This window comes from Pyrgilauda ruficollis, unplaced genomic scaffold (genome assembly GCF_017590135.1).
Source record: "Pyrgilauda ruficollis isolate IOZ18807 unplaced genomic scaffold, ASM1759013v1 scaffold73, whole genome shotgun sequence".
In the NCBI taxonomy this organism is placed as follows: Eukaryota; Metazoa; Chordata; class Aves; order Passeriformes; family Passeridae; genus Pyrgilauda; species Pyrgilauda ruficollis.
Window position 1 is genome coordinate 1,693,464 of NW_024529155.1, and position 16,299 is coordinate 1,709,762.

The window sequence follows — 16,299 nt, forward strand, 5'->3', positions numbered from 1 at the left end:
AAAGTACAGAAAAATAGAATGGGCTTGAAACAAAACTTGAGATAAGGAAAATCCTTTTATGAAAGAGGAACTTTAAAAAGAAAAGCATTAATTTGTAAATGTGGGCTCAAAAAATAGATTCTGATAAGTGGCATTATATTTTGGCAGCATCTCAGATTTTAAATGTATTTTGGGAAGTCTTTTTTAGTTTTTGTTTGTTTTCTAAAACAAACAGCTATAACAGAGGCCACAAAACTGCACTGTTTCCTTTCTATTTTTGTTTTGGTTTGTTTTTTTTTAAGGATACACTTGTCCTGTTAGCTTTCCTCACACAGAAAATTCTACTTTCTCCAGAACCAAATTATTTGTACAGGAATAAACCTCTCATACAGGCAAAGATGTAAAAAACCCAAACATTTGATTGGTGAATATAACACAGCAACCTCCTCAAAAATCACAATTGCCTTTGCCTTCTGTTCCCATGTAGATTTTTCCTGACTGAGTGCTGACACTTTCTCTGGTGTTGCTTCAGCACAGTAATCATGTTCAGCCTTGCCCAGGAGCTATGAAGCTCCAACCAGTGCAGAATTACACTGCATATTAGATCATAAACCTCTCTGGTTTCCAAGGAGAGCTGCCCTACTGTCAGTTAAACTCTATTATTTTCTCTTAATGCCACTCTTATTTTTCCTCTAGGTCTTCAATGGAGAAATTAGTAGCTTCATAAACCAAAACTCTATTACAGAGGGTTTTGGTAAAACAGAGATGGAAAGCTGAACTTTCCTCTTCCAGGGAGATAGAGTTTTTTCTTCCCTGAATAAGCTGAAGTAGTGACAATTCCCATCTTTTCCTGCTGGTCTTCCCCATGCCCAGCCACAGAAAGTCAATTCCTCCATCAGAAGGAGTGAGGAAGCACACAGGTTGAAGGCTTCAATCCCATGCAATAGGTGCAAATCTGTAATTGCTCAATGCTTTCCTTTGGCACACAAATCCAAACTATGTCACTTGGATGCCCACTCAGTTATGAGCTATATTGTCCTCAGGAGAGAAGTTTCAAACCATGCAGGCATTTCTGCAGTTCACTGTGCCCCCAGAAATGATAGCCAAAAAAGTTTAACACCTGCCTCTTTCTGAACATTGGACGAAAAAGAGAGGGGAACTTTATTTTGAAACCTGGATCTGATTTGTGCCGTATTTCAAGGGTAGTTAATTTTTTCTACTTTGCTATTTCTCAGCTCCTTTGAAGCCTCAATTGTTTTCTTCTCTATTCAGAAGTAGAAGGAGCTACCTACAGCAATTCAGCAATATTTGCACCACCAGAAAAAATGGATCAGCTCCCAAGGAGCAGCTGTTCCTCTCTCCCAGCTGTAAACCCTTCATCCAGGCTCCACAGTCATGCTCTCTCTGCTCAAGAGATCCCCTTAGAAAGAAGTGGATTCACCCTCAGAATAGCATCCTAAAAATTTAGGTTGCTTTTAGACTGCCATTTTTACCCAGGATCAGAATCAAAGCTTGAGACTCTTGGCCAAAATCTCAACACTCCTCTGAGCCTGTGTGCAGCTCCCCAGATTGCAGGGACTTGTGGGGACTTTCCCATAATATTGCTCTCACTAGAGAAACAGCTGCAGCAGAGACCATCCATGGGAAAAAAGGAGAGGGTCTGGCATCTGGCTGGTACCACTGTGGGGTGTTAGAGGCAGGGGTGTGTTCTTAACAACCAGCACATGCAAATGAGTAATTATAGAAAGAATTATAGAAAGAGCGTCTTTTGCTGACATAAAGTAATGTTCCTTCTCCAGTAAAGCCATTAGGGAAAAAATATCCAGAGAGATGAACCATTGTGGTTAGAGCTTATATGAATATTGAACATGCTGCAGACTTAATTGGGAAGGGTACTATTAATCCAGTGTCTGTCTGTCCATCTCATGGGCACTGTGACTGAGTGCTTTAGACAGCCAGAGTACTGGGACAGGCACACCTCACTAGCATCTCCCACAGGCTGGAGTCCCCAGGAGACAGACAGGGTGTTACATGTGAGATGCTACTTCCAGAAGAGAGACAGCAGCAGCAACACATACATCTAAAAAAGCACAAGATTTTATGCTGCAGCGGAAAAAAAAAAAAAAAAAAGAAAGAAAAAGATAACGTTAAAAGTGCAAGTATTAATGCCCACAATGGTGGCATTACTTAAAGGGCAGGGTAACAAACCACCACTTTGCTTTGTTGAAAGGAAAAAACTTTTTCTACAAAACCAATGCAGCTGTCCCAAGGACTGATGAGATGCTATCACCTCCCTTAACTATCATTAATCCTGCCAAATCCCATATCATGAGTGAGCTCTTCACAAAACAGACTCCCTGCTGCAAGGGTCACACCTGGCACATTTGTGCTCTGCTCTCTCCTCACAAGCAAGGTAGGTTCAGGAGATTTCTGGGTTCCAGCATCCACAGCACTTTTGGGAGCAGAGGCTGCACATAGCCTCTCTTCAAAGGTCCTGCAAGACAGACACTGCTGTCTCCTGGCCCAGCTAACAAGAATCCACCATGTGAGACAAGCAGCATCAGGCTGCCCCACACACTGACACACTTTACAGCATGCAGAGGCAGAGAATTAACCACAGTGCACCAGTGCTTCCTGGAAATGCCTTCAGAGGAGCAATAGGTGCCAGTTTATTGAGAGGCACAGCTAAAATCCCAATCCCTTCCCAGGTGCACGTGCCAGGGGGGCTCCGTGGGGAACGGGTTGGTGTGCTACGGGAACATCATGGAGCGCCTCCAAGAGCTGAATGCAGAAGTGGGAGGACAGTGGCAGGGCAAGCTGACATCCAGCCTCCTGCTCATGGGTGAGTAACTGAACACAAGCAGAGCCCAAGGGGCTGATCCTGCCCTGTCTTCCCCCCACACCCCCTGCTAGAGGAAAGTGCCACCCACAGCAGGACAGCACACATGCTGCCCGCTGCAGAACCCCTCAGACCATCTGAAGCTGCTCTGCTCCTCACACCATGAATGTGGCGTGAGGCTCTGCTCCTTGAACCATGAAAATTTCTTGCAGACCGCAAGGACTTCCAGGCAGGAGTCCTAAACCTGTTCCACAACCACTCTCTCATTTAACATCACCAGTGGATTTTGCCCCACAGTGTAACAAGTGGGGTTACCCCACTTCTTCTTCCTGCCCCCACTGTTTGGACAAACGAGATTTGGCTTAGAATGATACACACTAGTCCATCAAAAACACTGGCATTCCCAGTTACCTGGTTACCAGAACCGAACAACCTAACAGCCTTCATCATCTTCTCTATGGCCAAAAATTTGAGGTATGAACAAACGTTGCTAGAATTGAGCTGGATCTCTGACTTGTAAACGTGGGGGAAAAATCCTTCTCTTTAATACAATTTGCTCAGTCCCATGGAGCCCAGAAATTAAAATAAAGACCATGAATTCCTAACAGAAGGAATAAGAATCCCCCATAGCTGGCCAAGGTCAAAACCTGGCAGAGACTTTCATACTCAGCACTGAAGATCAATATCCATTGCCTCAGCACTGAGAGTTCAGTTGCAGTTTCTCTATGCATTTCTCCTCATGTGTCTGAAAAGTGCCCAGCATGCTGAGTTAACAACAACCCAGATTTCATGTGCTTTGGTTAAGTTTTGGACATAAATGTGCCATATGATCTATATAATAGATCATATGGCACATTTGTAATATAATATGTAATATATAATGTAAAGACACATTAACCACTAACCAGGTTAACTTCAAATATGTTCACTCCACACGTGATGTCCTTCAAAAGCTAAGAATTTATAGATGTTTTGTAGGACAGCATATTAATTTTGAGATATGTTCTCTGTACATTACACCTGTAAATATTTTTTCAGTTCTGATTTTATACCTCTAGAAAAAGAGCTGAATATCAGAAATGTTTAATGCCTTCAGCTGCAGAACCAGTGGTCTGTCATGCTGCTGCCTTGGATACAGAAATAGCCTCTGGGTAGTAAATTAATTCTAATTAACTTTCAGTGCATCTAGTTTTGATTACCAATTGTGTGGTTGATGATATTTGCAGTACCAGCAGGTTATCAGCTGCATATTTCACACCCCATAGAGACTGAATTGATTTAAATCAGAAGGCTGTCTTCCTGAAAGGACACATCCCAAAAGAAGCTACTGGTTTTGTGTCCTTGCTCTGGCCTGCATGCCATAGAATCCAGGCTGCCAGAAGCATCCTGAATGTTTTGCCTCATTTTGTGTCAAATATGCAGCAGCACCTGGATTTCACATCCCATCTGTCTCCCATCTTTTAATGGCTTCTACTTTAGAATCTTAATACTTAATAATCAGATAGTATTATTGCTTATTCTCCCTTCACAGCTTTGCACACTCCCTTTGGCAAATGAGGTTTTCAATAGGCATTTAAACTTTTTTTATTCCCTCTTCTCATAAGAAAATACGTATGAATGGCAGCTGAGCACTCTGGGACCATTTACTGTGTTTGTACCAACAAACAAGGGACTCAAAGGCACAAATGTAAGTAAACAAGAGAAAAGGTTTCACATTTGGAGGATTTGGCTTCTGTAGAAATTTCATCTGTGTTGTGTTTTGATTCAGCAGATACAAATAATTTGCTCTAGTACACTTCCAGTCACATTTAAATCTAGGGCCACAGGCTGCACTTTTCCCACTTTAAAAAAAAAAAAAAAAAACAACCAAATAATTTGGTGAGTTAGGGTGGAACACTGTCACGCCCCAAGCTAAGTTTTGGATTGTCTTACATGGCCACGCGCAAAGTCTTTCCACTCAATTGAGCCAGGGGTTGAACTAAGATCTGAATTTTCAGCAGCGAGGCCTGCAGGTCACCTTGTACATAAGGGGGGAAAAAAAAATAATGGCTTCAGTGAAAAAAACAAAAAAGAGACTGACATGTAACTATCACCTTCCACTGACATCAGACAATTCTGGAGGCACCTGCTGCTCATGCAGGGATGTAAGGGTACAATGCGAGCTGAACCAAAACCAAGAGAGGTCTCCACTTTTTTCAGACTCCATCACCTCTCTTCAGGGTCAAAGATGTAATTTCAGAGTATTCACCATTAATCTTTTTTTTTTTTTTTTTTTTTTAGATAAAGCCTGCATTGAAATAAATCTCTGTTCCTCTGCTTTTCTAGGTAAAGGATCTCCTGAAAAATAAACAGAAAGCCCAGTACTTCATTAAACTCCATATTATTGCAGGTCAACTGAACACCAGTAGCTTGAATGATGCCAATGTAATATACACTTTGACTGGCAAGTCAGGAGAGATGTCAAAGGGAGAAAAGGTAAGTGGCCTTTCAGCCTCCCACAGCAAGGATAGTGCTCTCTGCTCCCTCCACGAGGAGCAGGAAAGCTCTTTCTGCAGGGAGACATCAGGGTGAAGATAACTGTTGGATTAGGAAAATCCACAGCCACAGCCATGTACTACAAGGAGTTCAAGCCGAACTTGAAACCTAACTGGCATCAAAGTTCCCACTAAAACCAGCAACAAAAAGTTACCTTTAGTCATGTATCATCACTGAGTGACTTGGCAGACTAACACAGACTGGTCTAAAATGTTTGCTAAAATGGTGTTATCTTACATCTGCAGGTATGACCAACAGAGCTGGGGGTGGGGGGCAGGGGCGTTCAGAGAGCCCAGGTAAAGTAAGAGGGGGCAGGGGGAGAAAAAAGCACAGAGTTTATGCTGGAAACCTGTGAACACTGCTCACATGGAGCAGGCACTGGCTGAGCTGCAGATCCCACCTCCCAGTGAGCGTCAGCAGCCTTGGAAGGAGGCAGCAGATGGAATCCCTGCACAGACAGAACCCAGGGCAATTAACCATGGGAAATACATAGCAAAGCTCAGCATCAACCCAGATTACTCAACGTCAGTAATCATCAAGCAGTCTGGTTTAAAAAAACTTGTTCTCTGTGGATGATACACTAGATTTTATAATCTGGAATTATTGTTCTTGGTCCGCTATGTGTCTCTTGATGGATTGGGCTTATGTGGAGGCTGAAATCAAGTACTTCTGATGTTTTGCAGTAGATCAGTGGCATCTGGGCAGAGATATCTATTTTGTATGTTCAGTGAGTACACACTCCATTGGTAACAGGAAAATATCATTGCTGTTTGAACCCCGTTTGTTTCCTGAAGGCTTCAGTACAGTGCAGAATCAGCAACATTTTGTTGTTTTAAATATACATCGAATATAAGGAAATGGGTTAGAGTCCCACAAGATTATAGGAAAGGACCATCCCAGTACAATATTTTAAATCATTTCCTAATGATTCCATTTAATAATAAAAACCAAGGTTTTTATTATTAACGGTCACCACAACACTTTCAGGTACACTGAATTCCCCTCAGGGCCTCTCTCTATTTCTCTTCTGAATTTTGCTGTCCTGAAGCAAAAGAACATGGTCCTCATCCAAAGGAATTTTTTTCCATTTCCTTGATAAGCATTGGAAGCAATCTTTAGCCTCCCCAGATTAAATTGCTTAGGTGTTGGCAACAGGAAGGGGTCTTAGAGTACAATCAACCTGTGTACACACTCTGCTGTCATTTCACAATAAAGAATTCACTATCCATCCCTTGGTTTCTTTCAGGATAATCAATTAAGGATTAGGATCCAAGGAGGAAGAGGGAAAGGAAAAATTTTGCAGGGAGATATCATTGCTTCCAATGGAATTTTGCACATTATTGACAAAGCCATGGACAACGTGGAGCCAGTATTTGAGAGCAGCAAAGAGGTGAGCCATAAGTTACAGACTTGCAATGTCAAACTTCCTCTTTAAATAGTTTCATGTGAGGTGAGTGTGACGGAGGGTGACTGACAGAAACTAAACAAACTCTACTGAGCCATTGCCCATCAGCTCACAGAAGCAGTATTCAAAGTGAAAGGTAATGGCACAGTTTCAACAGAAAACAGACATTCACCCTTCTGCCAAGCTGGACCATGGAGGGTTTGGATGCTCTCACTGCATCTGATTAGTTCCTTGGAAAATTGGCAGTCATGATCAGTGAATTTCACTGAATGCCAGAATCACACACTAAAAGGAGGGACATCTGTACAGACACCAGCCAAAACTTGTATTCAAAGTTTCAATTGCCCCCAACAAAAGCCTAATATTAAAAAAAAAAAAAAAAACAACCACAAAAAACAAAAAACAAAACCCAGTGATTTTTAAATGCTTTGGGTTTTTGGTGCCCAGCATAAAAGTTCCCTTCCTTATGTTGTATTTTTCAAATTTTTTACTCCTTCTTTTTTTTTTTTTTTTTAATTTTTTTTCCCTTTTTTTTTTTTTTTTTTTTTTTTTTTTTTTTTTACTGGGGATAAAGAGATAAAAACCCCTTTCCCCATACATACACAGCTGTGTTTCCTGTGACCACCCAGTATTTCAGGAAATTGACAAAATCTAACTATAAACCAGCATAGCACCAGGAAAAAAGTGCTGCCATCTCGGTCATTTCCAAGCACCACCAGCCCCCCAAATGAAATGTATTCAATCTGTAACAACTGAGACTCACACAGTAAGTCAAGAAATGTCTCATAAGAGCTGCCATTTATTTCATATTCCCAGCTAAAACAAATCTTACTTTTATCCAATTTCAGAAAACTATAATGTCATTACTTCAAGCTAATGGAAGGTACAGCCAATTTACATCTCTGATAGAGGTAAGGATCCATTAAAGCAATTACATAAGGCTACTTTCAGATGTTATTCAACATTAATATGTAATTTCACTTTTATTTTTAAACCAAAACAGAAAACTGGCCTAGGAATGGATTTACAGCAGGACAACCAGGCTTACACTGTCTTTGTTCCAAGTAACAAGGCTCTGAGTAATATGAAGACTGAGGTTCTGGATTACCTACTCTCTGCAGAGGTAGTCTTTCTGTAAGGCAAATCTTTCTCAGACAGCAGATGGATAGGAGATTCATACATGCATTGCCCAGTGTTCATCTGAATTAGCTCCTCTGATCAAGGTTGAAAGCCATCTCTAACAATTAAAGATCAAGACAACACCTAGAGAGGAAGAGGATCTGCAGTATCCCATCACATGTAGGGATGATGTTCCTCTACACCAGGCCCCCAGTCCTCTGCCTTTTCCCAGACATCCCAGCCTGGACAGGCACATGGCACAGCCCCAAACCTCTCCTGAAATGCACCACCCTTGGTGGGAACAGGCAAGGGAAGCGGCTGCCACAAGGGTCCCACTGGATGGCAGTCACTGCTGGTGGGGTCCCAGGAGGTGGATACTGGTGTCCTGTCCCCTGGACACCTCCTGCCTGTCCCAAAACAGACGCATGCCAGGGAAGGCCCATATCAAAATAAAATGTGGTGTAGGGATGAGGGCATGAAATGCCAGGGTGCCTGCCATGAGCTGAGCACCACCACTGCCCCAGAGGTTTCTGGTGCACAGTCCAGTGATGATGTTCTCATCCCCATGTCCACTCAACAAGCCAGACTGGGTTTCTGAGGCTCATTTTGGGCTAAAACAGACTCTTTTGTGCACTGGCAGGGTTCCTGGAAGCTGCTGGAGCTGGTCCGATATCACCTTGTCTCCAGCACTGAGGTGAGCACAGCTGCTCCAGCCCAGAGTGCAGGAGCAAGAGCCACTGTCAGGGGTACTGTCAGGACTACAGGCATGAGGAGCAGGAAAAGGACTTTCTGCCATTGAAACAGAGCTACGTCTGAGCCTATTCTGCTAAAATCAACCTCCTGTTTTTCAGAAAGAGCTGGTTTTTCCATCCTCTAAGCAAGCCCCATTTTTCCTGGGGGAAAGTTATTCCCCTTCCCAGTCTCTGTTGTGGGGAAGGAAGGAAAGAAGTGGCTGTGTCCTTAATGAAAGGCTCAGTTTATATAATCTGATGTGGCCACTCCCAGCACAGAGAGTGGGAACAGCAGGAACATGAGAACCACGTGGACGTTCATGGTACCAGCACCACCACAATGGGCTATGGATGCAAACAGGGCTATTTTTAGAGAAAAGTATTAACATTAATTAGACTGATTGTTATAATTGGAAGAATAATTAACATTCTTTTGAGCAGGAAAATTAATATTCTTTTGTGGTGGTACCACCACCACGATGGTCTATGAATGCAAACAGGGCTATTTTTAGAGAAAAGTATTAACTTTAATCAGACTGATTGTTATAATTGGAAGAAAAATTAATATTCTTTTGAGCAATAAGGTTCTCACCTGCAGGAACAAGCAAGCTCAGTCATGATTTAATAGCACTCAATTTATTACACAAGCTGGTTTTTCAATTGATAATAATTGTCACATTGATAATAATTTCCTCACCCCAAAGAAAGTCTTTCTAGTGAAATCTGCCTGGATTTGAAAAGAGTATTGATATTACACTTGTCTCAACCAGCTTCTGTTCATTTCAGCTGGAGGTTGCCAGCCTTGTCTCCATAGAGCACATCAGGACCATGGCAGAGCAGGTCATTCACTTTGACAGAACCAGTGCTGTAAGTCACAGCCCTCAGCTGGGAGCAGCTCGCTCTGACCGAGGCAGCTTTGCATGCAGGGGCAGTAAAAAAGGGACAAGGGGAGGCATTAGCAGGGGAATTTCTTTCTATGATGAGGCAGGAATTTTCAACTTCTCTTTCCCACCTACTGTTAACATTAATATTGTAAAGGATACAGAGAAAATTATTGGGATACATGGATAGGCCACAGAGGTTTTGTCCTTATGCTTATCCACAGTCCAGGAATGGTCCTCATCCATGCTCTGCCTTATTTTAAAAAAAATCTATTTAAAATATTTTAAATCATTCAGTTACATATTTTAGTAGTTTTAAACATTTATCAGTGCGCACAAAAATATTCTTTTTCTCTCTGTAATAGTATAGTCTCTGATCCTGATGTACCTAGTGAACACATTTTTAAGTGTTAGTTCATCAGGACTTGTGCAAAACCAAGCTGATCTGTTAGGTTAGTTTCCTTCTCTCCTGGAGCAGAGATGCACCTATAAAAATTCTTGCAAGGGCAGAGCAGCTGCAGGAGTAAATGCAGAAAAAATACTTTTTTTTCCTCTCTCCTGTGAATTTGGATAGATCCCAGACTCTCTCTCACTTTCCCCCTCCTCTGTCAGAAGGAACACCAAGGCATGCTTAAACCCACTGAAACCAGTGCCTGAAGTCATCACTAGTCTTCCCATTTTGGCCAGTCTTTTATTCACCACTTACACAGGCTGACAGGGCAGATTCATAGAAAAACTTTAGATGCCTCTGTTGAAGACCAAGAAAATACACAATATATGTGTGCTTCTTGCATAAACAAGCATAATAAAAATTAGATAGCAAATTCAGAAGAAATATGACTAGAAAGTAATTTTAAACATTTAAAATTAAATCAACAGAAACTGAGGAGCTAAAACCAGTTCGTTGTTAATAATAATTTATTGTTTCATAGGGACAAGTCTTGGTGAATGGAGAAAAAATGGAAGAAACAGATATTGTTGCTAAAAATGGTCGTATTTATATCCTTGAGGGGGTTCTCATCCCACCCACAATTGTTCCAATCCTACCACATTGGTGTGACGAGACAAGTCAGCTCACAAAGGTAAGAGAATCACAAAGAATCTGTGTCTCCAGCTCTTCCAAAGAAGGCATTCCAGCTTCCTCTTCACTTTACTAACTTTCTCTGATATCATCCATTTGAGAGGTATTTTTGGAAATAAATTAGTCAATGGCCACCAGCCTAGAAAACTGCAAACAGGGAGCTCACATGAAAACACCCTATACCAGCTTAAAAAAATCTAGTGGTTTCATTAACCCTTTGAAATACCCTTTGTCTCTCCATTCCAACTCTTTCCTCCAGTTCCTGAATCCCATCTGTGCATACAAGTACATGGGAATTTACAAGTGTCATGTTCTCAGGGAAAACTACTCCCTGCTTCTCAGGGAAACTACTCCAGACCAATATTTTAATTTCTACTAAATATGCAGGGAAAGGAAACAGCAAGTTAAAATATTAACATAATAATGCAATATTTATATATTAGAAACATGTCATTTTCAGCAGCCACAATTTCCCCTAGCCCTAATTTCCTCCAGAAACAAAACTTCTCCCATGTAAAAGGGTGGATTCTGACAAAGCTTGCTCACTTAGGTAATACAGTACAGGCCTTGGTAACATTCAGATGCTATTTCTGGTAAGAGGCTGAATGTCAGACCAAACTTTTCCCTTGGAGTAAGCACAGCCCCAGCGAGCTGCCTCTGGACCATGTTCAAGGCCACATCTGTGCCAGTAACAGTTCCGGTACAAAAGGAAAACATTTAATGTCTTAGCTTACAACAGTCCAGAACCACAGCCAGCAAAGAGGTTCCCAGCAGAGCTGGACAGCATCAAAATGTAATGAAGAAAACACGGGCAGTAAAGATCTACCACCTCTGGCAGTAACTACAGAGTGCTGTATGTGCAATATAATCATAAACCAGGCAGAGCTCCAAGCAGCAATCTCTGATGCAAAAAGCATTCCACACCCAGAGCACTCCACTACTCTGAATTCCTTACCAAAAACCTACCTAAAAATTATGTCCAACATCAATCTGTCCTAAAGCAATGGGCAAAAAATTATTTAAAGACAAAGCAAACGCTGTTGGTCACAAAAATTATTCCCCAAATTTAAGTTAGGAACTTCTGTCTGCCTTGAAAGCTTCATGCATATTTAAAAATATAGTTATATATTCCAAGATTTAAGCAGAGCACTGCTAGCCAGGAAAACACAAAGGAGAAATGGCTTTTGCAATTTTTACTCTGCACCAAGCACTCCCATCACTCTCAGAAAACAGGATTAACAGCACCTAATAAACACTGCTTGTCTTTAAAGAGTTAAAAGTCACAAACCTTGTAGGAACTGGTAGATCTACACATTTACAAGAACTTTGCATCTCTAAAGATGAAACCTTTGGGCTAATGCATACTTATGCATGTAATGCTGAAAGCTGCACCTGAGCCCAGCTGAAGGACAGCAGGGCTTATTCTGAATGTCACAAAGAGCACAGAGGGGACGACAGGTCCTCAGTCCTGCCTGATGTGTGCACCACGGCCAGTTTGGATGATCTCTGACAAGTGGGGCTCAGAGCACTGAAGCAGCAGCTGACCCCAGCTCCCTGCTCCACCTTGCCCCGGAGATCATCACTCCAGAGGCAGATTTGATGGGAATTGATCTCTGTGCTCCAGTGACTCCAGTATGAAGGCAGGGTATCCATCTACCACTGAGAACTGGCAGATCTGACCTTGCCTGGAGGTGGGGTCTCTTTTCTCTCTCCTCTGCTGGGGCATGGCAGAAGAGGGAGACGAGACTCCCACCCTCAGGAAAAGGAGGAGCAGGTACACGCAGCTGGGACCATTCCATGGGAAGAAAGGGACTGAGTAGGTGACACCAAGTGGCACTGAGCATCAAGGAGAGCAACATCAACAGCGGGAAACATTGCCCACAACAATCAGCCGGATTTTTAGGTTCTAAAGGGGTAAAGGCACACTTGCAGGAATTTTCAGAAGCACAAAGGCAAGACCCTGTGTCAGCTTCAGACCTGACTCTGCAGCTAGTAAAACAGTTTTTAGAATATCAAAATGTATTTGCCAAAATATATATACCTGACCCACAGACCTTTAAAGCATAGTAGTGGAATTGGTACCTCAGCTATTTGCTGCACAAATGCTTTTGTAATTCTGATCCTTTATTCCTTTAAGTTCTGTACAACATGAGGGGTGACTAAATCCAAACCAGTCCCTGATTATTTCCCCACAGCCACAGTGATAAATCTGTGGGAGAAGTGCCATAATTCAGGTTTATGGTCTCCTGTTCAATGGCTACAAACCAGAGTCACACAACACAATAGATGCTGGCTCTAGGATTAATGCTAACTTGACTGAAAAACAAGACAATGACAGTCACAAGGACAACAGCTTTGACAAACTCCATATCCACACTCTGGAAGGTTTAGCCTCTCAGAGGTTATTGCATGTAGAGAATTCACTTTTAAAACTGCCAATGAAGTTTCTATCTCCTCAGTAATGTAATTGCCAGACTCTGTCACCACCACATGGTGATAAATTAGCTAGTCAGGAAAAACAACCAAAGGATGAAGACAAAAAAATATCTATGTACCACTGGATCATAGTGGAAGCAAAGAATATTTTTCTCTTTGCCACCTATACACAAGACAAATTTCTGTTCACAGTGCCTGCATTCTAGACTCAATTAATCTGTGTTTTTCCAGGAAAAAATCATATATTCTCATAGAAGTTAAATGTGTAGACTTCACTAGACTCTCAGACAATATTAGTTAACTCATTATACTGAGTCTAGGACACCAGTGCATTCATGTCCTTGTTTTCTTCTGTTGAGGAAGCTTCATGTTCATTAAAAGAAGGGAGTGAGGGAAGGAAAAATGGGGAAAGAAAGGAGAAGGTAGAAATGAAGAACAATTCTTCAAAAATCAGAGCCAGCAGATATAGCCCTGGTGCTGTGCTTTGGTTCCAGATTCATGCTGGAACACTTAGAAGTCGTAAAACAGAGGTACTCAAAATTAACAGTAATCCATAAGTATGCATCTCAGCAGCTGGTATAACACCTTTTCAAATCCCTGTCTCTATTGTTTCCATCTAGGGTGTGTGTGCAGGCTGTTTACAGCATGCACTCCCTCCCTGTCCCCAGGATGCACAGCCCATCCTAAAACCATCCTGAGACATTTCCCAGCAGACTCACCAGTTGTACAAAAAGCATAGGGGGAAGGCATGCCCATATTTTCACTATTGCTGTGCCAATATAGAGAGCAAAGGAACCACATATGGAAACAGGAGACTGCATAAAAAAATGCAAATATAGATGGCACTTTCATCTCTTTTTGGCAATGACTGAATCATCTGACAATTCCAGCATTATTTTGTTTGCTGTTGCAAAATTCCCTGTATCATTCATAGGAGCTCTTGTTTCTCAGGTGAAGCAAGTCCTGTTTCAGCAGATGGGAGATGTGAGGAATGAGAATCACAATGATGATGCCTTGAGAGTTAATAAACTGAATACATTTAAAATGGACCTCACATCTGTTAAAAGTTTCCTTTTGATTAAGCATCCTCCCTGAAGTAACAGTCTGCAGACACAGGTTCAGAAAGGATTGAAGCTCTCCCATCTGCTTTGTATCTAAGAGATGAAAATTTAGCTGTATATTTCTCCACATACAAAATTCAAGTCTAGCTACCACAGGAATGTTATTCCCCATATTATAAAAATCCACCAACAGTAGTCTTGTAAATCAGTAGTCAGAAACAATGAAAAGAATGTTCATATAGTGAAAAATACATAACTTAATAAAATTTTTAAATGCAATACCAGCAAGGTGCTTTCTGTTCTCCAGGTAAATTATGCTGTGATATCAAGACTGTATCACAGAACTCTACATAGCTTAGAAATGCTAATGCTTCCCTTTTGTGCATGTTCCAGTCTTTCTCAAAACAGAGATGCATTATTGAATGCCCAATAAAAAATTTTCAAAAAATTGGCTATGCTAGAGCCTGCAATATAACAGCAAAGCTATAGAATTACAGCTCATTAAGGTGAAATGTATGTAAAAGTTTTCCAAAATATTCTCTTATACATGGTGAACTTTCCTTTTGGATTTGAGAGATGTTTGAAGTGGATGCAGTTTCCATGCACTTCAGCACCAGGCTGAGAGGAGCTGGTGTAAGTCTCAGAGGTAAATATTAGGGAAAATCCAGATTAGCTGTTGTATGTTATTGACAACAGCACACTCATACTCTGCCATGCAGGAGTTTTCACATGAGGCTCCAAGCCCAGGAGCCTTCATTTTCCCCTAACAGCTTCACCCATGGAGAACAGGACAACTCATCCTCTCCTGGTCCCAGCCACTCCTGTCCCAGGACTTCCCATGATATTGGATAACAATGAGTGGGGAACAGTCACAAGAACCACACCCCAATGACTGCTTGGGAAGTCCAGTTCTTGCAGCAGTCATTAATCCTAAGAGATCCTTACACCCTTCTGGGGCTCCTAAACAGGCTTCTGCCCTTCATGAGCACCACTTAGTGACAGGCAGATAGGTCTAAAAACTGTAAGCTTTGTAAGCCTTGTGCTGATTCCTAGTTCTCTTGAATAACACATGCAAATCAGTCTTTTCTAATACACTTTCTCTTTATAAATAAACAGATCAAGAAGGCATTGCACAAGTAAAACAACATACAACTGAAAAGGCCATTCAGTAAATCCCACCCTGGTGCAGAAGGGAAGGAGGAAGATCAAAGCAGCATGTCTGGCTGTCACAGCATCTCCCTGGGGTGAAACAGCCTTAGGTTCCTGTTCTCAGATTCCAAGGAAACTGCCTGCATCCTAATTCCACTGCACTCCCACTGGCAAATACGAGACTGCACACAATATGAGCAGATACCCACTGGCATGTTCATAAGTGGGGACAGAATGGGGATTTCTAACACTGATAAGAACAAGAGCAGTATCTGGTGGTCTGTGCACCCCCTTACTGAGCTGCCAACACCCCTCCTGGTTTTTTACCAGGCCATTGCAGAGCTGGTTCTGGTTCAACACAAGGCTTTTCAGAGACAGTTATCCATGCAGGCATTTCTCAGAGGGCCAAAACACAACAAAGGTTTGGTCTTTATGCACTGCCTCTGCCCTAAAGGACTGAAAAAGAGGATATTTTCTTTATTTTGCAGGAACAAAAGTGTTGCAAAGGCTTCTTTGGCCCTAACTGCAGACCATGTCCGGGAGGTTTCTCCAAACCCTGCTCAGGGAATGGGCAGGTAAGCAGAGTATCCAGCAGCACCCTGCACTCCAGCGGGGGGAAGGATGAGCTGTGTCCCAAAAACCCCTGGAGTTTTTCTGCACAACAGGAATGTTGGGCTCCATAAGGGCTGCCCCCTTCACCTGTGACCAGTGGTGGCTGTGGATTTCAGGTTCAGTTACAGGTAGGAGGGAAAGGGAATCTGTCACCTCTCAGATGTCCAAATGGCAGATTTCTAGGGTTCCAACACACAGGCAAGGCTGAGTGACCCATTTTCATGCTTTTAATTTGCACAGCACAGTCTGATGACCCCCCCCCCCCCCCCCCCCCCCCCCCCCCCCCCCAGCTCACTATTCTCACATAAAAACTGCAAAGAAAGGTAGAATATATAGCAGCAAAGAAAAAGCATAAAGTTGTTCTTTGAAACACCTGTCTCAGCAAAGCTGGAGTTCTTCCTGAGAGTCTGTCAAAGTCACAAAATATGGATGGGCATGTAGGCTCTTTTCTAGGCTAAAGACTTGTTTGAA

At 42.2% G+C, this 16,299-nt stretch overlaps 1 protein-coding gene across 1 annotated transcript in view; it reads left to right on the forward strand.

The window, feature by feature from the left end:
- STAB2 (stabilin 2) overlaps positions 1-16,299 on the forward strand; it is a 77,057-nt gene that overhangs the window by 15,039 nt on the left and 45,719 nt on the right. The window contains exons 10-19 of the mRNA XM_041485956.1: positions 2,688-2,821; positions 4,423-4,505; positions 5,144-5,293; positions 6,600-6,743; positions 7,607-7,669; positions 7,762-7,881; positions 8,518-8,571; positions 9,395-9,475; positions 10,422-10,571; positions 15,705-15,791. Of these exons, the coding sequence (XP_041341890.1) occupies positions 2,688-2,821; positions 4,423-4,505; positions 5,144-5,293; positions 6,600-6,743; positions 7,607-7,669; positions 7,762-7,881; positions 8,518-8,571; positions 9,395-9,475; positions 10,422-10,571; positions 15,705-15,791 (1,066 nt within the window). The remainder of the gene's footprint in view (positions 1-2,687; positions 2,822-4,422; positions 4,506-5,143; positions 5,294-6,599; positions 6,744-7,606; positions 7,670-7,761; positions 7,882-8,517; positions 8,572-9,394; positions 9,476-10,421; positions 10,572-15,704; positions 15,792-16,299) is intronic.